General features: G+C 42.1%; 1 protein-coding gene across 2 annotated transcripts; it reads right to left on the bottom strand.

The window, feature by feature from the left end:
- Nucleotides 1–53: 53 nt before the first annotated feature.
- On the bottom strand, nucleotides 54–27480 carry LOC124470081 (gamma-soluble NSF attachment protein-like). 2 transcript variants are annotated; one of them, XM_047023795.1, is made up of 12 exons: nucleotides 27163–27480; nucleotides 26897–26964; nucleotides 20814–20898; nucleotides 20554–20571; nucleotides 20101–20131; nucleotides 19781–19890; nucleotides 1777–1843; nucleotides 1545–1615; nucleotides 1373–1451; nucleotides 1145–1224; nucleotides 838–967; nucleotides 54–694 (listed from the first exon to the last, which is right to left on the bottom strand). In XM_047023795.1, the coding sequence occupies exons 1-12, from the start codon at nucleotides 27216–27218 to the stop codon at nucleotides 563–565; spliced, it is 927 nt and encodes a 308-aa protein (XP_046879751.1). In that variant the 5' UTR covers nucleotides 27219–27480; the 3' UTR covers nucleotides 54–562. The 2 variants fall into 2 exon arrangements, with proteins under 2 accessions (XP_046879751.1, XP_046879752.1); XM_047023796.1 differs by having other exon boundaries at nucleotides 20814–20922; nucleotides 27163–27182.
- Between the last annotated feature and the right edge of the window lie 427 nt (nucleotides 27481–27907).

The following is a 27907-nucleotide window of genomic DNA, read 5'->3' as shown; positions in this document are numbered from 1 at the left end:
AGGCATGCCCTAACCCCCCACCCCCCTCCTCCAGGTAATATAGAATCTCCATACCCCCTCCCTTCCCCCTTCTCACAGACTGCATGCTCCCTTAAAAGTCAACATGCTGAAAGAATATAGAATAGGCAAAAGAAAACACTACACAAGGCAGCAGAGACAGGCCACCCTTCATATTCCTGCTTATGTTACACAATCAGTCAGACTTAACAGAACACAGATTCATTAAGGCAAATAAAAATGAATTTACACGGCATCATTAGAAATCAGAGACATAATTATGTTTAGAAATCAAAAACATGATTACGTTTCAGATACAGATAACTGTACATTTACATGTACGCAAGGCAGCGGCAGACCATGTTGATTTACTAAAAGATGATAGGCCACTGGGTTACTTTATTGTCAAACACTGCCATGCTCATGGCACCGTGATTCTGGTGCTGCGTAACCCGAAATACAGCTGGTGAGATTATAACCCTCTAGACATGCTCAAATGTCCTCATAGCACGAAGTCGCCCAGCCCCAGAAAAGAAGCAGGAAGTGTTTTGTCCTGTGGGAGGGGCTAACATAGCCCGCCAGCATACTCATCCTCCTCCTCACCAGGCCCAGTCTGCCCGGCCGTGACCTCTGACCCCCCAGCCTTGGTCTTCTTCCCCCCTCCTGGAACCCGCAGGCTGAGAGACAGCTTGGCGTACTGGGGGAACAGACAAGAGGGTCCGGGAGTGGGAGACATTAAAAGGGTCACACAATGAATGTAGCATTTACTAAGAAGTTCATTCAACACACACAGATCACCTCTAAGTATGTACTTGGACACACACACACAGACATCCTTACGTCATTGTCCATGTACTTGAAGAGGGGGGAGGTGCAGACCCTGTTGACCTGGTCCTCGTCCTGCTGGTCGTACCCCTGCAGCAGCTGCTCCAACGCTATGCAGTCCTCACTCCCACTGAACCCTGGCAGGCTAGACACACCCCACACCGCACCCATACACACACACACAACCCCCCCCCCCCCCACACACACACACACACACACACACACACACTGTGGGTGCATTGTTGTCTCTTACTACAGGGTGTAGAGGTCCAAAAAACAGCATCACAGTGCCTTTGTAGTGGGTGGGTGTAGACATGATTACCTGTAGCTCTCTCTCACACACTTGTCTGCTGCTACAAAGTCATTCCTGTGGAGATGAACTAGCACTTGCGCAATGGTTTTCTGGAAGAGAAAGTGACCAAAAGGCAGAAAAAAAAAATTGGAGTGGGAGGGAGAAGAGAGAAGCAGACATTGGACAACTTCACACACCCACTGAGTGATCCGTCCTCTGAACCTAATCAGGGTTTGGACAGGAGCGCTGTGTCTGTACCTTGAAGCAGGTGGGGTAGTTCTCTATCTCTCTGTACATGCTCTTCTCTTTCTGGATAGAGACTGCTGCTTCATCCAACCTGAGACGGACACACACCATCAGCATTATTACAGCAGTATTACAGGAACAAGTTGAGAGGTTGTGATGACAGATTAACAGGAGACAGACATACTTTTGCTGTCGGACCAGCAGGCGTGATGCCTTCCCCAGCATCTCCACTGCCTGGCGCAGGCGGTCCTCATTCTGCAGACACACAGCTAGTCACACAGCTACACACAGCTAGCCATGTCTATCAACCCATCTATCCATTTATCAGTTGGACCACAGCACTGTAGCATAGCATGTAAAGAAGCAGTGTGAAGTCCATGTTTCACCATGTGACAGCCATGGTGTCCTCAGTGTACCTCAAACACAGAAGCAGCTTTCTGATAGAGGTCCACAGCCTTGTCCAGGTCCTGGGGCTCGATCAACCTGAGACAGGAAACTATTTTAGCAGTTGTGTATTTCTATTCAGGGTTTTCCGCAGAAAATGTGTTAGTTAAGGTGGTAGGGTGAAGTTTGCCGGCGGCCCGGGGGCATAGTATGGTGTTTACCGGGGGGGGGGGGGGGGTTCTGCAGAGAAGGGAGACTGGCGTTGTTTACAGTTTAGAATGAGGGAGAAAACAGGACAGAGTAACATGCCGGATATCGCTCCTTAACAAAAAAAATATAATTTTTTTTCACAATCGTACATGCCAGTGTAGTCTAGTGTGTTCTACTGTAATACAATTTTAGGCTGTATGTTAAATTTATTTGGTTTTAGTATGATTTGATTTTTAAGGCTTCTGTGTTCATTGATAAGAAACATCCTGTGACAAACTTACATCTTGCAGGAAAAGAGATAGGTCAAGAGGTGGTGAAGGATGTTAGTCCAAATGGCTAATCTGAGGGTGCTGACCACACTTGCAGGGAAATGGACTCTTAAGGCCATTGCACACTGAGTCAAAAAAAATTGTTTGCGTTTTTTTCGTATTCGTCAGCCTAAAATTCGTCACGCACACCTTGCACACTGAGTCCGATGCGTATTTATTAAACGTTTGCGAGAAAAACAAAAAAAGAAAAAATACTAAATGGATTTGTCAAGCAGTGAGGATGGTTTTGTTGCCCTCTCATTAAAAAGAGAAAAATTAGGAGAAATAGGAAATATTGGGTCCATCCAATCCTGAAGTTGCGCAGAGAGGAAGAAGAGTTTCATCTCCTTATCAAGGAAATTATCCAGAGAAATTTAAAATGTACCTCCGAATGTCAGTGGATCAGTTTGATGATTTGCTAGAACATAGGACACACACACGCACTTTTGAAACAAACATTCAATACAACACAATTATTTTGAGTGCTATAATAATAGGCTATATGTATCATTTTAGGTATCTGAGCACTAGGGACTCATTCACCTAGCCTGGTCTTAACCAGACCCTCGTACATTTCATTTGTACAGAGGGTCTGGGATCTCTCCATTGACAAACGTTAACTTCCTTGAAGGCGGGTCCTCTGTTGAAGTTTAAAACTATTGGATCCACCCAGAGCCACTCGGATTTGCCATAACCAATCGCGAGCGTTCGCCTTAGCCAACTCCTTCACCACTACTGTAACGGAGCTAGCTGCCGTAGCTGGAAAATCTAACTTTGCCTAACCCCGTGGGAAGGAGGGCCACAACATCATGGCCACCAACAAAACTCAGCAAGGAATGTTCTTGCTCCGGCTTTGACCTATAGACCTTTTTTGAAACGTAAACAATAACAGACCAGTTTAGAACGCAAGGCCCTGAACTACATCCGGTTAGCGCATCTCATACATTAGTTGCTAGCTACTTTACCATCGCGTTAACATGACTAGCGCATATTACCATCAATTAACTGGCTGTGAATAGCAGAGGTACATCGAATAGTGTCCATAACCGACCCACTGGATCAGAACGTTATTTATTTTAGGCTATAATTTATTTTAGGCTGATCTAAAATTGATAGCCTACGTAAGGTAGAGCTAGAGCTAATCTATCCCGATGTCTACCACTAACTATTTCAAATAGTAGCTACATTAGCCTACCAAATACTATTTGGTAAAGTGCGTTCACTGTCAGTAAAGAGGTTATTGGAGCCTAAAGGTCTAATGCCTACAACTATTTTTTTTAATGGGAGTCAACAAATAATGTACATATTAAGATAGAGACGGCTTAAAAATACTTAGACCAGCTGATCGCTGCATACTAAATGCAACGGTCGGGGAGGTGTGCAGCGGGCTGTATCTGCTGGTTAGTTGTTGAATAACTGCTGTGAAATTGTAGTAATTAATAAATGCACCGATAAATGTTCAATATGATCTGCTGTTTTTACATCTCCCACCAGTCATTTTTGAACCCAGTGTATGGGCGACGGTTAAACAAAAGGTGGATATGAAAGTTAGCAATAGCCTAGGACTACGTATGCAGTGTCAGATCCACAACCGTTATCTCTACTGAAGTATATTTATTGTTCAGGTGGATCCATGGCCTGTTGCGCAAATTCGTTTCAGTAACCTAAGCCAGGACACATCGCCACTGATGCTAGGCATAATTGGAAATTCCCTTCCATGACAAGTTATGGCACCCCAAACCACCTTTTTAAAGCACTAACCCAGATAGCAAACTTAATTGAAACTACGCTGAATCAACATTCCATTTTCAACGCTAATTTCATTGAACCAACGTCATTATGTTGACCCATCATCATTTTGCACCCTTATTTAATATTGAAACAACGATAAAAAAACCAACGCGATTCTAACGGTATTTCCACCAATATTACAATTGAAACAACGTTGAAAAAACTACCAAAATCAACGCTATTCTAACGGTATTTCCACCAATATTACTAGCTACTTTCAACAACGTCGAAAGATCAACACGCTAAGCAGAAACCCAGTCATCTCGTAGTCCCGTTTTTATGGGAAATTTAAACTTGTTGACAACTTGTTCTTCCCCAATCTCGACGAACAGCCAAACACAGCAACAATTGACAATGTTTAAAAAAAATGTTTGCCACCGTAACTTGCTCACTTACTAAACTAGCTGACTTCCATCAAAACAATCATTTGCGCGTCTGAAACCGGAAGCTTTCAAGGGCCAAACTTGAAGAATGAAAATTCTAGAATGTTCATCAAAAAAGGTCTATATTCGGCAGCATTCCCACAACTGCAGAATAGTTTCGCTCGCATCTTTCTCCGCCGCCATTACTGAACTACTCAAACAAGTGCACGACATTAACGTCATCGTTCTCAGCCACTCCCTCTGTTCGCTGAGTGGACCTACAAAAAAATTGTTTCTGGAAACCGACTTCAGAGCCGAGCTCCCAGACCTAGTACAGAAGCAAAATCCAAATTGAGCGGAAGTACGAAGGAGGGCAGAGCCAGGCTATCATTCACCACCATCGCCAGCAGTTTTCATTTGGGCAAAAGCACTGTAGGGAAGATTGTGAGGGAGACCTCTGTACGGTGTTCATTTTAGGACATCCTCAGATCTCAGACTCAAGTGTCAGACTCAAACAAAAAGGTGTCAAGTCTCAAGACCAAAAGTCGTCAGACTCAGGCGAAACAGCTTCATTCTCAGAAAAACCTCTGTCATTCTCAGACAAAACGCTCTCAAACTAAACGGCGTCATTCTCAGACAAAACGCTCTCGAACCAAACGCCATCATTCTCAGACAAAACGCTCTCAAACTGAACGGCGTCATTCTCAGACAAAACGCTCTCAAACCAAACGCCATCATTCTCAGTCAAAACGCTCTCAAACTAAACGCCATCATTCTCAGTCAAAACGCTCTCAAACTAAACTTTTGTCAAAGCTAGCTAGATGAAGGAGCTGTTGACTAGATTTCTGAATTAGCTAAAGTAGCAGCTTATAAAGTGAATACCATGGTGTTGTTTCTGTTAACTGGTACAGCAAGAAAACTTTTGATATCATACGAAATAGTTGTTTTCTGTAAGCTAGTTCACTCAAAGTAAACCCATGTGTAGTCCTCTGGTTGCCATGGACAATACAAACAAACTTTGCTAAAGAATCATAAACGTCATCAACGTCGTGCGACGATCTGAACAACTGTTCCGCCAGTACAATCAAATAACTTACAGTAAACAACTATTTAGTATTAAATCAAAAGTAAGTGTTCTTGCTGTACCAGTTAACTACCCGGAAGTTTGAATCTGTGAATGTCATGCCAACTTTACCGAACTTTAACAGTTACAACACCATGGTATTCACTTTGGCTGGTACTTAAGCTAATTCAGAAATCTAGTCAACAGCTCCCTCATCTAGCTAGCTTTGACGAAAAAATTCTGACAAAGTTTAGTTTGAGAGCGTTTTGTCTGAGAATGACGCTGTTTAGTTTGAGAGCGTTTTTTCTGAGAATGACGCCTTTTAGTTTGAGAGCGTTTTGTCTGAGAATTATGGCGTTTAGTTTGAGAGCGTTTTGTCTGAGAATGATGGCGTTTGGTTTGAGAACGTTTTGTCTGAGAATGACAGAGGTTTTTCTGAGACTGAAGCCGTTTCGTCTGAGACTTGAAGCCTTTTTGTTTGAGTCTGACACTTGAGTCTGAGATCTGAGGATGTCCTAAAATGAACACCGTACCTGTGACCAAATCTGGCTGCAGTTTATGGACTGTCGCTAACAAGTGTATCAACTTGTCAGACGCCATTCTGAATATTTTTGTTCGTACGGTGGCTCTGAATTGCCAAATAACCTCTCAAAATGCTGGCTACGGATGCGAAAAACGCAGAAAACTGAACCCGATCCAAACTTTTTTTGACGAACGAAAGTTTCGGAGGCAGTGTGCAAGCGCGATTGACATCACGTGAGGTCGTATTTATTTTTTTACGTGCGAACATTTCGGATACGAATTTCGGACAATGGCCTTTAGGGATGGGCATTTTCCAAGGTCTTGTGATTGAGGATGTTTGGCCTTAAGGAGAGTGGTTTTGACTTAAGGAGGAAGCTTGGAGTCACAAGTCTGGGGGGATCAATATATTCAACAAGTGATAATGTGTTTTCGGAATGCGCTGATGAAGGGAAGGAGCCTGAGGCATTGTATGACTGTTTTCTGATCAGAAATCCATTGTGAATGGACCAATGACTTTAGAACTGAGTCCTATAAAATGGTCTGCTGAAGGATGTTCTTCAGAGTCCAGGGCCGTCTGCTGAGTTGTGCTGGTGTCTACTGGATTCTCAAGTTCTGTTCTAGAATGCTAGATGGAGTTGTATGTAAGTCTTACTATTATGTTGGATGGAGCTGTATGGAGATCAGAACTTGTGTTGCTGTTTGGCCATGCATTAAGGCCCTTGCACACTGAGTCCGAAATTTTCGTATGCGTTTTTTTCGTATTTGTCAGCCTAAAATTCGTCACGCACAGACACCTTGCACACTCAGTAGCGGAGCCAAAGGGGTGTCCGGGGTGGCACTGGACACCCCTGACATCTGATTGGCCAACCCAGGTGCCACGCCAAAATGTCATTGGCTGCTGGCAATTTGATGCTGATTGACATCTCATTTGACCTCTTGTTGAAAGAAGCATTTATTTTGCCGCGTTGCGGTGCATAAAGAACCATTACTCAAATCGAGGAGAGACGTTGGAAGATACAGAAGATTACAAAGAATATACAGCTGAAGATAGAATATTTCCACAACTCCACAAGCTCTTTTCGCGAATGAAAAGGGCATAATATTTGAAATAGGTATTAAGGTTTGCATCGGGTTTAGGTTTCCTGAACATTTTTTACGAATGGTGATTAGCCTAGAGATAGCTAGCTGTGTAAGTTAACGGTAGAACTTCGACTCCATTAAAAACGGAGTCAGTCAGTAATCAGACGAGATCAGTTCTCAGTTGTCAGTATTCAGCAAGTTAACATTCAGCAAGTTAACATTTATTTACAAATGTAAAATCTATTAACTGATTTCATTTTCGTACATAAAACTCAAAACGAACGATTGTTTTAGTCATGAAACGAGTTAGCTCTAGTGATTAACTATCTGTGTAGCTGCATCTAACCAGCCACCTATTAGTCACATCATCAGAATCAGAATTAGATTTATTCGCCATGAAAGTTTGCACTGACAAGGAATTTGCTTTGGCAGGAAGGTGCATACAATAAACATATAGGAATCTTAAATTTAAATATGTGGTCTAACTATACTAAAACTAGCAGTAATAAGTGGAATACACTAAAATTGAATAAAAGTGGGCATAAAATAAAATATAAGTTGACAAATTACAATAAGAAATACAATATAAAATACAAATATTACAGGAATTGAATGTAGTGCAAAAGTAAAAAGTTTTTAGACATTAAGTCATTAGAGTCAGTGTGAGCTCTTGGCCTTGTTGAGGAGGCCAACAGCGGTAGGGAAGAAACTGTTTGTGTGGCGTGAGGTTTTGGTCCTGATGGACCGCAGCCTTCTGCCGGAGGGGAGTGTTTGAAACAGGGAGTGACCAGGGTGGGAGGAGTCCGCCACAATCTTCTTCGCTCGTCTCAGGGTCCTCGAGGTGTGCAGGTCCTCGAGGGAAGGCAGATTGCAGCCAATCACCTTCTCTGCAGTGCGGATGATACGCTGCAGCCTGCTCTTGTCCTTGGCAGTGGCAGCAGCGTACCAGATGGTGATGGAGGAGGTGAGGATAGACTCAATGATGGCTGTGTAGAAGTGCACCATCATTGTCTTTGGCAGGTTGAATTTCTTCAGCTGCCGCAGGAAGTACATCCTCTGTTGTGCTTTCTTGGTGGGAACTGATGTTCAGTTCCCACTTGAGGTCCTGGGAGAGGATAGTGCCCAGGAAGCGGAAGGACTCCACAGTGTTGACTGGGGAGTCACACAGGGTGATGGGGGTGAGTGGGGCTATGTTCTTCCTGAAGTCCACAACCATCTCCACTGTCTTGAGAGCATTGAGCTCTAGGTTGTTCTGGCTGCACCAGGTCACCAGGTTGTCCGCTTCCCACCTATAGTCGGACTCGTCTCCACCACAGATGAGCCCAATGAGGGTGGTGTCGTCCGCAAACTTCAGGAGTTTGACGGACGGATGGCTGGAGGTGTAGCTGTTGGTGTACAGGGAGAAGAGCAGAGGAGAAAGGACGCAGCCCTGGGGAGATCCAGTGCTGATGGACCGGGAATCAGAGACTTGTGTTCCCAGCTTAACGCACTGCTTCCTGTCAGACAGGAAGTCTGTGATCCACATGCAGGTGGAATCAGGCACGTTCAGCTGGGACAGCTTGTCCTGAAGCAGAGCAGGGATGATGGTGTTGAAGGCAGAGCTGAAGTCCACAAACAGGATCCTGGCGTAGGATGCTGGGGAGTCCAGGTGCTGTAGGGTGAAGTGGAGGGCCAAATTAACTGCATCGTCCACAGACCTGTTGGCTCTGTAGGCAAACTGCAGGGGGTCCAGTAGAGGTTCAGTGATGGATTTAAGATGTGCCAGCACCAGGTGCTCAAAAGACTTCATTACCACAGAGGTCTGTAGTCATTATGTCCAGTTGGCCTGGGCTTTTTGGGCACAGGGATGATGGTGGAGGATTTGAGACAGGCTGGCACATGGCATGTCTCCAGGGAGGTGTTAAAGATGTAGGTAAACACCGGAGACAGCTGGTCAGCGCAGTTCTTGAGGGTGGCTGGAGAGACATAGTCCGGCCCAGCTGCTTTGCGGGGGGTTCTGTCTCTTTGAAGTTGGTGATCTGCCTGAGGCCTCTCCGGACAGAAGCAGAGTCGTTAGCAGAGAATTGGTGTTCCAGTCTCATACAGTACAAGTGGAAATGGCTACTGCTGCGTAACCTGCGTTTAATAGCGAACTAATCTAGCCTAACCATATAAACCTAAAAGTTGTGTCAAATAAGTGTGCTGCGGCTGCACTCTCAAAACATTGAGCCATTACTTGTACTAGCCTTGAATAGATGCTGGGATATTGTGATTTGTTCACAACGTCTTATTTTTGCATAGGGTCAATTAAGCATGAAAAGACAGGGAGAGATATCAGGCTTCTTTTTAAAGAAGGTTAAACAGCCAGATGAGGTGCAAGTAGACCCCAGCCCTTGCATCACTACTGATCCCCAAAGCAGCTCCCAACCTGCTGAGGCTAGTCAGAGTGGTCAGACTTCACAAGGACCCAGTCTCCCACCACCAGGTCAGAGCATCTACCAGGCAGCTTGTAATAGATTACTTTATCAGATTTGCCTCATTTTAAATGTTGGTTTTTGATTAATTTGTTTTAATGGCTGTGGCATTGTTATTGTGATTATACACTAATGGTTCTTGTGTTATTTTAATGTAATAGATATCAAGGGATGACACAGAGTCCTCTGGCTCTGAGCAAGACAGTGAGCCAGGAAATGTCATCCAGCCCCTCCCAACTGCATCAAGCACCAGATACGCTGTTCCAAAAGGACCCAGTGGTAGGCCAGGCCTATACTTAAAACTACACATTTTAATTATCAGCTGTTAATATCTCATCTTTTGGAGCTCTTAATTATACATTTCCATAGAGAGATGACATATTATTTTATGTGTGTTTCAGACATATCAAAATCCAGAGAAGAGGGTCCTGTACAGCCGTGTTTGAAGATATTTCCCAGAACTCAGCATGGTACCAGGAAAAGGGCTTTCAACAGCTCTGTAAGGAAAATTCATGGGTTGTATATTCTGTAAATCAAGATTCGACTTATTGTTTTGCCTGTAGGCATTTTTCTCTGCCCAGTGTACCTGAATCTGCCTTCACATCACAGTCAGGTTTTTGTAACTGGAAAAAGGCACTGTTTAAAGATTCTGGGTTTAAGCCCCATTCGTAGGCAGAGCATTATATCAATGCTATGTATGCCTGGAATCAGCATAAAAGGGGTGTTGACACCAACTCATCAATGTTAGATACCATAAATGAGGACCAGAAAAAGAAAGTAGAGGAAAACTGTGCTTACATTAAAACAATAGCAGATGTGCTCCTATTAACTGCCACTCAAAACATAGCTCAAAGAGGTCATCGAGAGCCTGAGGACTGTCGCAACAAGGGTAATTTTTTAACAATATTAGAAGAAATAGCAAAACATGACCCTCTAATAGAGAAAAGGATGCATGCATTTGGCAATGCTAAGTACACAAGGCACCAAATCCAGAATGAAGTTCTTGAGGGCTTAGCTCAGATGGTACAAAGTGAAATAATAAGAGAAGTAAAAGAAAGTGAAGTGTTTAGTGTAATTGCAGATGAAACCAAAGAAAAAAAAAAGAAAAAAAAGAACAAATGTCTGTAGTTGTGAGGTACTACTACAATAGGACCGTCCACGAACGTTTTTTACACTTTCAGTCAGCTGAAAGCTTAAATGCAGCAGGTCTCACAAAAATGATAGTTGACTGCCTTGAAATACATGGTTTGGACTACAAAAATAATCTTGTGGGGCAAGGCTATGACGGTGCATCCGTCATGAGTGGAAAGCATTCTGGTGTGTCTGCACGGATTAGGGACAGAGCAAGATTAGCATTTTATGTGCACTGTAATGCACATTGTTTGAATTTGGTTCTTGTCGATGCTGTGAAAACAGTGCCTGAGGCAGAAGCTCTCCTGCAGAAGCTTTATAACTTTGTGTCTGGCTCGTACGTTCATCTCAATTGGCTTGCAGTTCAGAAATAGCTATATCCATAGCAGCAGCCCAGGGAACTACAGAGACCTTTGGATGTAAGGTGGGCATGCAGATACATGGCATGCCGTAATCTAAGGGACACGCTTCCAGCAGTTCTGAGAGTGCTGCAAGATATTGCACTTGAAAACAGTGGTGATAGATCAGTCGAGGCAAGGCGACTTCTTTCTCAGATAGATATGCATTTCATAGGGCTTTTGGTTACCTTTTGTAAAGTGCTTGGTGATGCCAAGTCTCTTTCTGAAATGCTACAATCAAGCTCTCTTGATCTAGCAAGAGCTATGGATCTTGTAGGTGCTCTTACAAACACTTTACAGGACAAAAGAAGTGAGGTTTCCTTTGGAGAACTATGGAAAGAAGTTGAAAAGATTGCAGAGCACTGCAAAATAAGTGTACACACAGTGTGTAAAAGACAGCCTAAAACTAGCTTAAGATTCCATTACTCATTGATGATGAGCACTGTAGGACAGAAAAGTAGTGACCAACGTGATGGTGAGAGCTTCCAAAGAGCTATTTTTATCAGGTGCTTGACCGTCTCACAGCTGAGCTGCAAAGACGTTTTTCAAATAAGAATTGCGAGATAATGCAAGGGGTTCAGTCTCTCAACCCAAAGAGTACAACATTCTTGGAAGAGGAGCCTCTGTTTGCCTTTAAATCTGACTCAAAGGTCTGAGCAGAGGACCTCAAACATGAGGTTCATCAAACCAATCGGCTTTTGATAGGAGAGAGAAAAGTGGCAGGGACAGACCGTCTACTCTCCTTGAGTTTGTTGTGTTTTTAGAACCATATAAAGAGGTCTTCCATGAGCTGTTTCGACTATGTAAGATTTCTGTTGATACACCAGTCAGCAGTGCTTCCTGCGAGAGAAGCTTCTCAGCTTTAAAACTGAACAAAACCCACCTTAGGACAACAATGGCTGATGACAGGTTAAGTCACCTTGGAATTCTCAGTGTTGAGTCAAGGAGGGCATGCTCCATCAACATGGATGCGTTTGTAAAACATTTTGCCAGTTCTCACCAGAACCGCAGAATTATCTTATCTTAAATCTAATAAGGAAAATGAGGGAGTTAGGTGGTCGTTCTGGCCATGATTAATACCTCCACTCTGTACTAGCTGACATTCTAAAATGCTAAATCATATAATAAACTAGAGAGCATACAATTTCTGGGGAAATTGTGAGGGTGTGCTTACGGCTGCCCCAGCTGCCCATAGTCTCCTGGGACCTCATATAAACGTTGCGTACGCACAAAATCCTTGCGTACGCTGGTTTTCACGCACACTTTGTGATGTATAAAGATTTACTTGACGTGAGAATGTGCGGGCCGTCACAGAAACTTTTGAGCAGACGTGAGAATGTGCGGACCGTCCGCAAAGTCTTGTCTGGCTTTGTAACATGGCGAATTCTAACCGAAAAGTGCAGAGACTCACCAAACATTACAAAATAAAGTTTTTACTAGTACGTTTATGACATTGACTATTCAAAAAACATAAAAATAAAAGTTTGATCATTAATGTGGATGATCACATCAAAATGCCGAAACCCGAAACGGTAAATGCTATATAGCCTTCTGTTTATACCGCCACCACATAATGACTTCTGTTAAACTTGAGGCTTTCAAATGAACGACAAAATCACTCAGGAAATGCATGTTACGCTAACCCTATAGCTGCCATGCTGTTACGATGCGCCACCTTTCGTTTCTTCATTTAAATTCTTAATTTCGTTTTATATCGGAACATTTCTTCTTAATTTCTGCCCTGGTCCGGTTCTCTGAACCCACAGCATTGATGGCCCTATAATAATAATGATAATTTTATTTGTAATGCACTTTACATTTAGCTAAATCTCAAAGTGTTGCAGGTTAAAAACAAGAAAGGGCGCAAATAGTGACAGTTTTCCACTCTGCCGACTTTCTTTTGTCACTAATACCTGATGACAGGCCGCCAAACAGGACACATTTTCTCGTCTCCACCTCTGTTGTCAGAACCTCGATCTCACAGTCACCGTATTTCTTCGAATAAACGCCGCAGCGTTTAACATTCATTTTTGGTGCGGCGTTTCTTCGAGGAAATATGGTAATTCAGACAACAAAATGACCTCAGGAGCGCATTTATAGGCCATCTGCATATTAATTTATGGGAGGAGGCAAAACGGGGTCAGTGGCTCGTTCACGTGCGGTCAAGCTCACGTTGATTGTGATTTATAAAGGAAAGGTGCGCAGGACCTGGCGTACAACCGGTTTTATACATGTGAATATTTCTGTGCGTAGGTACTTTTCGAGTTTTGGCGGTACGCCATCTTCTGGTATGAAAGCTGCGCAATCCTTTGTACATGAGGCCCCTGGTGTTGCCCACCTCATGCCCCTCACCCCTACCCATTCAATATGGCTCTCCAGTGCAAGGTCGGGGTACAGTCCGACCTCCACGTGCCGCGCAAGCCAGTAGACCAACGAGCTGCCAACGATCCAGACGTGCGAACGACTTTGGTTTTCCATGGTGTGATATGATCCAACATCCAACATCTGCCTCTTATATACTAGATGGCTTCCCGCTTCTTCTTTTTCAAACAATGCAAGGCTAACATCTGCCTGTTTATTTGCCACCTGTGTCTGTTGTTTTTATTCACAATATTCTCATTGGTTGGCCTTGAAGACAAATAGCTCTATATTATTTCTGAGACACTCGCGTCCTATTTTGTAATTTTACCGCCCTGATCGGCATCATTTGAGTAATGAGGGCAAGCGCAGGCTTATTGATTACTTAATAAACTTAATGTTTCATCATGCAAGATAGAGTAGCCTAGTTAGAGAAGGATTTAGCAGTTTTATTATTACATTAGTCTATTTTATTAATAATATTCAGAGTAACCTCAAACCTTTCTTTTGTTTCTTTGACCATACATTTTCTTTGAGGGCTTAGTGGTCTCGGTTTAACATCATTATTTATAGCGACATCATTATTGATAGCGAAGAAGCCTACCGGACATTGTTAGCTCGCAATGTACAAAGAATGCTCCTGCAACAAAGTTGTTACTTAGTAACAGTTAGCCAGCTACACCATATGCTAGACGCCCAGCAGAAGTTTGTAGCTAACAAAGACTGCTCGTGAAACAAAGTTGTTTCTTCCCCTGCAAGAGGGAATGGTGATCAGCAACCTCATAGTTGAATCAAAACGAATACATTTGGCAGACCGGTGTAAAAATTGACCTAATCTCTATGACTTAAACGTCATTGGCCAGGTCTCCCAGATTCAGAAGCTCATAAGAACTTCTTAAGAACGTTCGAAGAGCGCTGTAGAACACTCTTAGAACGCTCTTAAGAAGCTCTTAGCATTAAGCCAATAAACGTCATTGGCCGGGTTTCCCAGATTCGTTAAGAAGCTCTTAACGCTAAGATCTTCTTAAGAACGTTCTAAGAGCGTTCGAGATCGTCCTTGGAACGTTCTTAAGACGCTCTTAGCGTTAAGAGCTTCTTAACAAATCTGGGAAACCAGGCCATTGTAAGTTTTTCCCTTCTCGTGATATTTTCAGGCATTTAGCTTATTCATATTGCATTCATTCATTAATAAAGAACCCCCCTTTGAAGCTTATTTTAACAACGACATTACCAGCAGTAGCTATCTCAGATGGAATCGCTATTCAAATAATACCATAGGCTAATTGAAAATATGGCCCCAAAAACGTAAATAAGCTTGACATTTATTTAGGGGAAAATCACTCATTCACAAAATGTCAGTGGTAGCGATCATTGTCAGTAACAAGGCAACATGCGAGATAGCCCTGCTGTGTGGAGAAGCTGCCCCGGTAAATTGTAGGCTACTACTACTAGCTACTACTAAACTGTCTTGGTCGCGATTGCGTTGGTTGAATTCGATTTAACATTACTTTCGTTGTACGGTCTAGGCTGCATTGAATTATTTTCATGAACAGATTGACAAAGTTTAGGCTGTGGCAATGGAGTTCAGGTTAGTAGTCACTAGTCAGATAGTTTCACCTATTGAAATACTTTTTATTTAAGTAAGGGTAGTGCCTTCCTACTGTAAACAGCTGAGATGTTTTTGTTAGCTACTAGACTAGGCTACAGCAATGCCGTGAGCTACACTGGTTTTAAACCACAGGTAATGATAATTTCACCCACAAATCGTTTACTTGTAATCTAATGTCATAATAAATCCTACAACGAAAATGTATTTGTGAGGAATGTTTATTTAGTTTATTAGCCCTACAGGACACCTACCACACACGTTGCCTAAGGAAAGCCGGCAGGATTCTAAGAGACTGTTCCCACCCATCCTTCGGTCTCTTTACCCCGTTGCCTTCTGGCAGGCGTTACCGCAGCATCCGGTCGCGTACACGCAGACTGGACAACAGTTTCTACCCAAGGGCCATCAGGCTTCTGAATGGACACTGATATGGACATTGATTTACTGCACACTAGTCACTTATACTGTCACTTTCAGCTACTGTTTGCACTATCAGTAACATTGCACTACTGTAGCTACCTCACTGTACCTTGCCACCAGGCTCCTGTATGGTTTTTCCCGTCTTGTGATATTTTCAGGCATTTAGCTTACTCATATTGCATTCATTCATTAATAAAGAACCACCTTTGAAGCTTATTTCAACGACGATGTTACCAGCAGTAGCTATCTCAGATGGAATCGCGATCCAAATAGTACCATAGGCTAACTGAAAATATGCCCCCAAAAACGTAAATAAGCTTGACATTTATATAGGGGAAATTCACTCATTCATAAAAATGTCAGTGGTAGCGATCATTGTCAGTAACGAGGCAAAATGCGATATAGCCCTGCTGTGTGGAGAATGCTGCCCCGGTAAATTGTAGGCTACAACTACTGCTAGACTGTCTTGGTAGCGATTGCGTTGGTTGAATTCGATTTAACATTACTTCCGTTGTACGGTCTAGGCTGAAATGAATTATTTCATTAACAGATTGACAAGGTTTAGGCTGTAGCAATGGAGTTCAGGTTAGTAGTGACTAGTCAGATAGTTTCACCTATTGAAAGACTTTTTATTTAAGTAAGGTTAGTGGCAAACATGTGCCGCCGTTTAACTTCCTACTAGTACTGTAAACAGCTGTGGAGATGTTTTTGTTAGCTACTAGACTAGGCTACAGCAATGCCGTGAGCTACACTGGTTTGAAACCACAGGTAATGATAATTTCACCCACAAATCGTTTACTTGTAATCTAATGTCATAATAAATCCTACAACGAAAATGTATTTGTGAGGCATGTTTATTTTAACGATTGAAAACAGATGCATCATAGACCGCTGTAGTATGTGTTGCCCGGGCAACAGAGGCTAATGTCATGATGCTAATGCTTCAGTGAAATAGTAGACTACTGTTTCCGAAAGTAGATGTACTTCCTTAATGATATTAGCTTGTATTGTACAATACACATTACAATTGTGTGTCATATCACGAAGTAAAATGAGCAAATAGTTATCACCCAGGACTCTTTGCTTGTGGCGTTTCTGCAGCTGCCTTGCAGTAAAGCAGTTAGCCTAGCCATCTTCCAGAAGTTAACAGCTGCTAAACTAATGTTCTGCTAGAGATAATCACGCGAGTTGTCGTGACGTGGTGACGTTAGTGGCGTCAGTGACTGTGGCTAGCAAGTTAGCCACCGTTAGCTTCACTTTTCGCCACAAAAACGTAATTTCTACTTAAACCGTGCAACGGAACATAAATCCCAATAAAAGCAACTCATTCTCGACCAAGACAAACATTTTGACACAGGCATTGTGTATGTAGTCCAAATATTGACAAGGTTTTAGGGGGGCAAAAAGAAAATTAATAATAATAATAATACATATGTGAGATAACGATGGTTGTGCTTGCCGAAGGCAAAGCACACCCAATAATACCTGCGCTAGTACACTGAAAGGGTTTCTTATCACACATATCATTTGGTGTTGTTTAGGCCAATTCCAAAACAGTTCTTTTTTTCATGTTAGTTAACATAATATACATAACATAAATATGATACTGTAGATTTGTAATGTTGGGCACCAAAGTTGTTTATATTTTTCAATTCCATTTCTGCTCGATACCTGTCATGTGAAATTGCAGAGTTTTTTTGGTGTGTGAATTCACTTTGTTTTGTAAATAAACAATGCACTGTGTTATTTCTGTAACACAGAAATGCTAATATAAGTCCCTGGTGCTAGAGCTTTTTTTCCATTTTTTTTTGTGGATGTTCTAACACTTATAGACCCATATTATACTGTATATATATGAATGAAAACAGTGACCCAAGACTCAGGACCCCCTAAAGTAGCCTTGGCCACCCCATGTATAAAACTCTAGTTCCGCCACTGTGCACACTGAGTCCCGATGCGTATTTATTAGAACGTTTGCGGGAAAAAAAGGACAAATAATAATTGGATTCGTCAAGAATCCGTGTACCATTCGTTCTTTCATTTTTCCGTTTCAAAACCAAATCGGAAAAACCGAAAAACAAACTAGTTTTTAGTTTTTTCTGTTTTAAAACCAGAACGGTAAAACAGGGAAAAAGAACAACAGAAATCACTAGTTCTGTAGCGGTTTTTGTGTTTCAAAACCAAAACTGAAAAACGGGAAAATGAAGTTTTTGATTGTTTTGTTATTGTAATATTTTGATCGTGGAATTCTGGTGGAAATGTGTAGGTGCAGCCGCATCTAGTGCACAGTTCAAGATGGCTGCAAGCCTTCATTGTTTTCGGGGTATTTCCTGCATGTACAGGCACAGGTAAAACTCCTTTCCATGGTCGACCCTCACCTGTTCCCACATCCCATTGTTGACTACTGCACATCTGGAACGAATGTAGGCCTATATGTTAATATAACATGACCAGTTGGTGCAACAGTCATACACAAATCCATTAAATGCATTAGACTCAATGATATACAATGCATAGACCAGACATACTGAAGATGCATTTAATTTGCAAAACACAATTTCAAATTCACTAATTCAGTGCTTGATAGGGAGCATTAAAAAGCATGTTTTCAATGGAGCTTTGATAATAAGCATGTCCGGCTTGGTAGCTGGCCAATGCCTAAAGGGGTGCCTACTAATTGCGGAGAGGGGTACTGCGTGTAAGTGATGTCCGCAGACACCCCCTGTGGATAAAGGGTAACGTGAGTTTAGACATAGTAACATGGAGGAGAAAGGGGAAGTGGTGAGACTCTCTGCAGCGCTGAAGCATGTGATGACAGGTAAGGAGGGCTAAAATGTTATACAAAGCAGAAATGGGGTGAGTGATAGCTGTCAATCATCCCTCTGTGTTCCTTTGTTAAGAGAAACAATATTACTTTTGCTTTGCATAGTATAGTACTCACCTGTACACCTCATCATAAATAATCAAATTATTTTTAATGGGCATGGTTGCAATTGCTACAATTCTGGCCACGTGGGTGGCCCCAAACATGCACATTTTTTCATTTTGGTCCATGTGTAATTTATGGCCCATGTATTCGGCATGGTAGGGGATGAGATTTAGATTACGACACCCTTTAAATAGAAGAGGAATATGCTTAACGCTGATTCGGTCCTTCAGTGCATGCGTGAGGACACAATTTAAATAACAAAACAATTAATAACAATTTGACAAAGTTAGGCTGCTTATATGTCGTTTTCAGCAGCATGTAGACGTGAATAGGATAGGACTTTGGGGATTTTGGCGGAAAAAGTTCCACGCATTGCATTTATGGGGAAAATCAAACTTGAAGTTAATTTATATGCCTTGATTTTCCCTTTCCCTTTTTGGTTTTAAAACACAAAATCTGCTACAGAACTTGGTTTTTCGGTTTTCCGGTTTTGAAACGGAAAAATAAAAGAACGAAGGGTACACGGATTGTCAAGCAGTGCGGATGGTTTTATGGCCCTCTCTTATAAAAAAGAGAAAGATTTGGAGAAATAGGAAATAGCCTATTGGGTCCATCCAATCCTGAAGTTGCACAGAGAGGAAGGAGAGTTTCATCTCCCTTAAGGAGCTCAGAAATTATCCGGAGAAATATACAATTTACCTCAGAATGTCAGTGGATCAGTTTGATTATCTAATGTCATATATTTTAACTTAACAGATATATTGTTGTGTAGTTTATTGCAGTCATTTAGGTGACCAGGGCATTGCATGTATTCTATTAAAAGTCCAAGTATACTAGGAACTGAATGAATACACCCTAGTTGGGACGACGTTATCACTTTTGACAACGAATGAATGAATGACATTAGCAACAAGCTATTGTTTAGCTAACTTGAAGACAATACTATATAAACCTTCGTACACCCTTTGTCTTTATAATCCACACTTGTCTTGTTATACATTGCTCTGTGCTGCGAGACCAAGTGTATCAACTTGTCAGACGCCATTCTGGATTTTGTCGGTCGCTTGTACGGTGGCTCTGAATTGCCAAAAAAACTATCAAAATGCTGTCTACGGATGCGAAAAACGCTGAAAATCGAACCCGATCGAAACTTTTTTTTGACGGACGAAAGTTTCGGAGGCAGTGTGCAAGGGCCTTTACTTCTGATCCATGGCCAGATGGTTTTGTGTAATTGTCTGATGTTTGTGTTTCAAAGATTGTGTCATGCTGGTGTAATGGTTGTGTTGCTGCAGTTCAATAAACATGACTTTATAATTCACACAATTCAGTTTAACGATAAATTGAGTCTCCCTAAAAATGTCTGTAACACTACTATGGTCTACTAGCAATGCCCTACTGTACATACTTCCCAGCTCGATCCAGAGCCAGTGCTGCTGTGTCAGGTGTGCCATTCTCCACATACATGACACTGGCACGCTCGATGTACTGGACAGCCTCAGGTAGCCGCTGCATGTCCTAAGACACACACAAACACTTCTCAAACTAGGAATGATAACCAGAACATTCTAGTTAACTATCTAGTTGATCCGGAAGGAAATTCAATCCTTCAGGTAACACTGTGTGCACAATTACAGAAAACAAACAATACACACAGTAACAGCAATGGATCTCAAGATAAAGGCAGCAATTTCAAGCAGAATCTGCCTAGGCAGCAGACAGACGTACCTTCAGCATCATGCCAGCTTGCTCCAAGGCTCTGGAAATAGACACGCAACATCATCCCAGCAGCTACACTATTTTCACTAGCACAGCAGCTAAGCTCGCTTCACTAGCAAAGCAGATACACTAGCTTCCTCGGCACAGCCGCTAACTTCATTAACACAGCAACTACGCTAGCTTCACTAGCACAGTAGATATACTAGCTTCCTCAGCACAGCAGCTAACTTAATTAACACAGCAGCTATGCTAGCTTCATTAGCACATCAGCAAGGCTAGCTTCCTCAGCACAGCAGCTATGCTAGTTTCCTCAGCACAGAAGCTATGCCAGTTTCCTCAGCCCAGCAGCTACGCTAGCTTCACTCGCACAGCAGCTATGCCAACCTCATCAGACCAGCAGCTATGCTATCTTCACCAGCACAGCTATCATCAGCATGTTGTCCTAAAGAGGAAGATACTCACTTGGCAGCGTGGAAAAGACTGCAACTCAGAGTCAAGGACTGTTTCACAGTTGGATCTGATCTCTAGGGTTCTAGGGTCAGGGTTAGAGGCTAGGGTTCTAGGGTCAGATTTTAGGCCAAGGTCAGGAGTCAGGGTTTGATGCTAAGGTTCTAGGGTCAGGGTTAGAGGCTAGGGTCAGGGTAGCTGGCTAGGGTTCTAGGGTCAGGGTTTGAGGCTAGGGTCAGTGTTAGAGGCTAGGGTCAGGGTTGTCAGTAGGATACGTCTTGTTGTTGGTGTGTGCCTCTGCCTCCTGCAGGTACGCCTCCTTGGCCTCCTCCAACATTTTGGCGTTCTTGAAGGCAACGGCTGGAGAGAGGGGGAGGAGCTAAACTACACAGACACATCTAGATACAGCTGTATGCTGGTCAGGGCTCTAGAGTGCGACCAATTTGGTTGCATATACGGACAAAATTTGTACCGGTGCGAAAAGAAAAATCCTACGTCGCACCGGACCGGTGCACCAGAGAATGTCTACGGTGGCCCTATAGTGCAAAACACACCCCCTAATATGAGTACATCCCCCAAATGAAAACACGCCCCCCAAATACGAGTCAACTCCCCCCAAATCGGATGACTTGTTCACCTCCCCCCCCAATACAAAAACACGCTCCCCCAAATGGAAAACGACATTACATTAACTCAAAAACACATTACATTAACTCTGAACAGAAAGGGTAGGTACTACACTTCAGCGCTGATTGGATGCAGTAGGCTAACTAACAAGATAAGAAATTGATCGACAGAAGTACAAAATGCAATAGCCTGACAGAGTTACGTGCACCAGGACATTTGTTTGGCTATCGAAGAATGTAGCAATACTTATGCAAAAGTATTGCGTGTTAAATGTAAAAATCGATAGCCAAACAACTATCCTGGTCCACGTTACTCTGTCATTGTGGCATTTCGTTCTAGTAGTGGACTATTAGTTTTTTCTTCTGAAAAGTCCTGCTTCCTTCAACTGCGTTTTTAGCGTGCGCATAGTACTTATTTTAATATTGTGAAACGTTAACAGCAGATCTAAGATTATTTTATAGGAATGAACCTGATTAAAATAAAGAGTAGTGTCATGACTCTGAATTGTTAACACAAATGTTTCCTCTTTCCTTCCAACCAAAACGATCAAGTTCATGATAATGAGAGTTCCGTGTACTAGTTGTTTGGCTACCGATGTTTACGTTTAACACGCAATTTATGCTGTTGCATTCAGTGTTTCCCCCTATGTTGATTTTACCGTGGCGGCCCGCCACAGTAAAATTTCTGTAATTTCTGTAAAAATTTCTGCCGCACGGTATCAGAAGCTGTACAAAAGTTTAGGCCGTCTATCAGCCGTGATTGTTAGAGCGCATGTCGGAGAATAGCACAGACGCGCTTCACAGCGCAGTTGAGATTGCGCGTGTGCATCCTTGAGAACTGAAAGTCGTATAATTTATGTTGTCAGTTCATTTAAGCCTGTTATTGTATTAGTCTATAGTTCTTGCAAATTTAAATTAAGTAAACTGGTGATTTTTGTTGTTTGTATTCTTCCCCTGCTAGCGAAATTGCACGTCTGTTGATTCGATAGCGATTGCTGCCCTTGCTCACTTTTGTATTTTAGGTGCATTATTATGCTTAAGTAGCCTAGTTTTAATGAATAAATAGTGAGTATATTGTTATTATTTGCTACAGAATGCTTAGCCTATCAAGATCAACTGAAGCAGACAGTGTACATGCTTCCGAGTGGCCTACCTTAATCTGTAGGCCACTGCATTTACAATAAGTTGTTACGTCAATTATTAATTGGCAGCATTTATGCCATTTCGAACATACTGTAAGGTGTCTTTAAGTATGCACATTTTATTTATTTAGGGGAAATAGGACGAAAATATGTGCAATATTACATTAGCTATTAGACTATTACATTAAGCTGCTCCGAAATATAGGGTTAGCACTTTGTTTTGGCAGGGGGGGGGGGGGGGGGGGGGGGGGGGGGTGGTGTTAGACCTGACCTGTCCCCACTGCAAAAAAAAATCCTAGGGGAAACACTGGCATTAGTAGCCTATGCTACATGCTTCGATAACCAAATAAATGTCCTGGTGCACGTAACTCTGTCAGGCTATGGCATTTTGTACTTCTGTCGATCAATTTCTTATCTTGTTAGTTAGCCTACTAGTTAGCCTACTGCATCCAATCAGCACTGAAGTGTAGTACCTACCCTTTCCGTTCAGAGTTAATGTAATTTGTTTTTGAGTTAATGTAATGTCGTTTTCCATTTGGGGGGAGCGTGTTTTTGTATTGGGGGGAGGTGTCATCCGAGTCAGTCACAAGTCATCCGATTTGGGGGGAGTTGACTCGTATTCGGGGAAAGTGTTTTCATTTGGGGGATGCACTCATATTAAGGGGTGTGTTTTGCACTTCAGGGCCACCTTAAATGTCTAATATAGAGAGAACTGCCACTCTCTGGAAACTTCCGGGTTCTAACGCAGAGCCCGTCTACCCATATTAGACATTCTCCGGTGATTGGCTAAAATTGGAAGAGACGATCTGAGGCTGCTGAGGATATCTTTTAGAAAAAATGCATTTGTGGATCAAAGCGCGTCAGGAAAGTTCCAAAAATCCACACGAACGAATGCAAGGATTCACACCAACGAATGCAGGGATTTGTAACTTGTGTTTGTCAGGTTGCAAACGAATGTAATAGGGTCATTTATTTGTGAATCGCGTTACAATTGTGAATCACGAAATACATTTGTGAATCGTGTTACGTTTGTTTGAATCGTGTTATGTTTGTATGAATCGTGTTACGTTTGTTTGGATCGTGTTAAATTTGTTTGAATCGTGTTGCGTTTGTTTGTTTGAATTATGAAACTAATCTAACTCCATAGTGCCACGGTGGTGGATTTTTAAGTCAAATCATTTTAAATTCTCGTGCTGTCAGGGGGCGCTGCAGCACCCTCGAGCACCCCTGTTCCCGCGGCCATGCACGGCTGTTTGCGCGTCAATGTTGCTTCACTCGGTTAACCTGCGCGTCGTCCGTTAATGTTTACAACGTTAATTTGGCTACTTGTTTGGCGTTACCTTTTCAGCGTGAGATATACAAGGTGTGGCGTGAGAGCGTGAGAAATGGGTGAAATGCGTGTGTCACACTGCGAAACCGTGAGAGTTGGCAGCTCTGTAGTAGTGTTGTGCTGTATTGGCCATACCTGAACAGCCAAACCCATTTTGTCACTGAATGGTCATTAAAACAAGTGGTAGTGGTTTGATTTAATATAGAATAATTCCATAAATTATAATATCTGGGTTTGGGTATTGTGTACCGTTTTGAATGGGTCTTGGTCTGGACATGTCTTGGTTAGTTGCAACTTTAAATTGCCAATAATAACAAAGCACTAAGAAACTTGACTTCAATAAAAGCAGTATTGTAAATACAAAGGTATGGGTAATGTCTGGAATGGTCTGGCTTCACTTCAGGTCTCGTCTCGTGAGGCTAGATAGTTATAGTCGGGTGCCTTATCGACCTAGCTTTCCACATAATAGCAGAGTGATGAAGCGGTGGCAGTGATGGTCTTCTTTGTTAGGCGTAGCAACGGTTGCTAGCTGTGTTAGCTAACATTACCTGGCACTAATCAACCCCCACTACCAGTACATCCTGCACACGAACAGTGCTCGATAAGTCTCAAACTATTTAAGACTTCAATATCTATGTTCTGTAGAGCACTTATTCGCCCAAGTACCTCTACAAAATCTACTATGTGTGCCAAAATAATATATCCTGACAAGCCATGCTGATCAATTTGATCTCAGTGGCGGCTGGTCAAAAGAGGGTGTCGCCCTCCCTGGTGAAAAGTGTTTTAGATTTTTGTTTTTCCATGTAATATATTTTCTAAACAATAACTGCTCATTTTAAGCATGACTGTGTTGAAAAATACACAATAAAGTGTTGAGTATATATATATATATACTAAAATTCTGTTTTGGGATAAATATACTTCATGCTTGACATCTGGGGCGCTAAAAAAAGCGCCCATCGAAACGCCTACCAACCTGCTGGCGATAGGTGAATTTTTGACCGTTGCTAACAAGAAACACATATTTAGCCAATCAGCATCCTCAAAAATTATGCCTAAAGGGCGCTGGAATTAGCGCCCCAAGCAGAGTTAAAGTATAGAAGTGATTTTGCCACTGTAGGGCCTACTTAACGTTATTGAAAATGAATGACTCCGGACCGGACTTCAGACGTTCTAATTTCTCAAATTCTGTCACATATCCTTTCCAAAATCCCTTTGAGAGGAGAACTTTAGTGGAGAAAATAAAAATAAAAGAGTTTGGCCCAACCTGACATCAAAATTACACAACAGGCGAGCGAAAAGGGTAGAGGTAAATCATACACAGAGGTTTCTCCCACGATTGGTAAGCTACAACAGAAAGGCCTGGGTAGCTGGATGCAGTCATGTCAATGCCTTTCTTTGCTTCCCGTGCTTACTTTTTATAACATTCGGAACAGATACAGCATGGACTGTTACAGGAGTTAAGGACATTAAACATTTATCTGAGAACACAAAACAAGTGCACAAAGGCAGACATGAAGAATACAATCAAGCTAGATGTGTTGTGTTTCCTAATAATACCAGGGAGAGTGGCTCAAGCGCCCAGATGTCCGTGGTTGTCAATATTTCTGAAGTGTGAGTTTCTGAGTGTAATGATATTTAAAGTCAACAAATGTGGACATTTGCCTATAGCTGTGTGCATTAATTACATAATTACCATTTCACAGAAAACTCGTATCATGCAGTTTGTGTTCAATTGTATTTGGATGGGTACCGAATTGACTGAATATTTCACAGCCCCACCTAGAATTATTTTCACCAGCCATGGTTTGATCTATAAGCATGCGATCTCTGACACGGCTAATGTCTTCCATTATCTACCGAATCTAGGTGTCCCTATCTGCCTTCAATCTTGTGTGCAGCTGCGTTGTTCTGAAGATTACCATGCCCCTCTCTTTTGCATGTGAGATCGGAAATAAATACAGCACAGAAATAAATGTGGTGCGGAAATATATGTGGAAATAAATGTGGTGCGTAAAAGTCTCCAAAAATAAATAAATGTGGCATTAGGAAATAAAAGTCCCATGAAATAAATAAATGTTGTCTTTACAAAAGCGTCATTTTGAAATAAATAAATGTATTTATTTATTGATGTCGGTAAATGGATTCAGCTATATAACTATATAATGCTATATTTATATATTTATTGCCATCTTTTTTTTATTTCAGAGTTTATTTTATATTTGTTTATGTATGTATTTATCTATTCATTTACTTATTTCTTTATTTAATTGTGACTAACTCGGCGTTCCATAGATCATCACCTGTCAGCTGTCCTTCGCATATCCACCTCAGACATTCAGCCAGATTTCAATGCACTTGTTCAAGCTCACTGGATTCCTCTCACAGAACAAAATGAACTGGGGAAAAAAAGTATTGCTTTTTGTATAAAGTTGATCAATTACATATCTTTAACATTGCAAAACAACTTTTCAGTGTTTGTGAAGATAAACTAGTTACAAATAAAATGAAACACTGATGTAATGATTATTTTATTTTTTTCTGTTACTTCGATAGAAGTAATGAATAGTGAGCAGAATTAAGTTAAAGTTATTGTTGATAACTCCAACACATTTCAGGTTTCTCATGTGGCACCTTGTCAAAATTAATTGTCCACCCCTGAGTTACGGAGCTGGGCCATGGAGCTAACCCATGGAGCTGGGATATTGATGCTAGGGAGAGTGTGGAAAGCTGGTTTAGCCAAGGCCAAGAAAGCCAAATTACATGTGTTGGCCATCAGAAGGGCATGCGACAGCAAGGGGAGACCCGCTATTAGACTTTGAGCCATGAAATGTTAGGTCAGTAGCACTTTCTATTTTGAAATGTTTTATTTTGCTTGCAATGTTTTAGTTGCAAAAAAAGTTGTTTACTGATAAAAAGGTAACCTTGAAATTGTGGCGAACCTAATTAATCCTAACGAAACTTGGCTGCACCTAAATTTTGTGCTGGTGCACCTAAATAAAAAAGTTAGGCGCACCAGTGCAACCAAGGGAAAAAGTTGGTCTGGAGCCCTGCTAGTGTTTACTAGTCACAGCAGAACCAATTGTATGCTAGTGTGTACTAGTCACAGCAGAGCCAGCTGTAAGTTAGTGTATACTAGTCAAAGCGGAGACAGCTGTATGCTAGTGTATACTAGTCATAGAACCGGCCAGCTCTAGGTCAGTGTAGTCACAGCAGAATCACCTGCATACCACAGTAGCTAGGTAGGCAGCCTACCATACCTGCTTTGGAGTATTCTGACGCAGCGCTGTCATAGTCAGGTTTCCACTTCATAAAACTGGTTTTTAAACTGTAAACAGATAATCAGATAGATAGGCAGGCATACAGAGGTTAGCAACATAGTTGCCCACATATACAGTGGCGAAATCAGAGACTGTAGCAACCGACTGAAAGTATTCTGTGTAGAAAAAGTAGGCAGTCCATCTGTCAGAATGAAACTGGGTAATTGTGCTAACAGAAAGCTAGCAAGCTAGGCAGGGTTCCTTACTATTTCTCGGCCTTCGCTATGTAGTCGTGCGCCTCGTTGATCTTCTGGGCAGCCATAAGATTGTGCTCCTGCAACACTATAACTAACTTGGAGTCGCAGTAATCTACAGGACATTCAGGCTTTGTTTGCTGCTGACTAGATCGATGATGATAGCGGTCCTATTTTTCTGTAGACTTGTTGTCTACGGAAGCCCGTTTAACACACTTTCACATGCGCTTTGTCCTCCTCCCTCTTGCGTTGTGTGGTGGAGAAAGAAGCACACGAGTAGAAGCGACGAGAAGAACATGCCTTTACTACGGTGGCCCAGGCTGAAGTGCAAATCACACCCCCTAATATGAGTACATCCCCCAAATGAAAACACTCCCCCCCAATACGAGTCAACTCCCCCCAAATCGGATGACTTATTCACCTCCCCCCAATACAAAAACACGCTCCCCCAAATGGAAAACGACATTACATTAACTCAAAAACACATTACATTAACTCTGAACGGAAAGGGTAGGTACTACACTTTAGCGCTGATTGGATGCAGTAAGCTAACTAACAAGAAATATGAAATTGATCGACATAAGTACAAAATGCAATAGCCTGGCAGAGTTACGTGCACCAGAAAATGTGTTTGGCTATAGAAGAATGTAGCAAATAGTAGGCTACTTAGGCAAAAGTATTTCGTGTTAAATGTAAAAATCGATAGCCAAACAACTATCCTGGTCCACGTTACTCTGTCATTTCGTTCTTCTGTAGT

This window comes from Hypomesus transpacificus, chromosome 8, assembly GCF_021917145.1.
Source record: "Hypomesus transpacificus isolate Combined female chromosome 8, fHypTra1, whole genome shotgun sequence".
NCBI classification, from domain to species: Eukaryota; Metazoa; Chordata; class Actinopteri; order Osmeriformes; family Osmeridae; genus Hypomesus; species Hypomesus transpacificus.
This window is presented reverse-complemented; position numbering and strand designations above follow the sequence as displayed.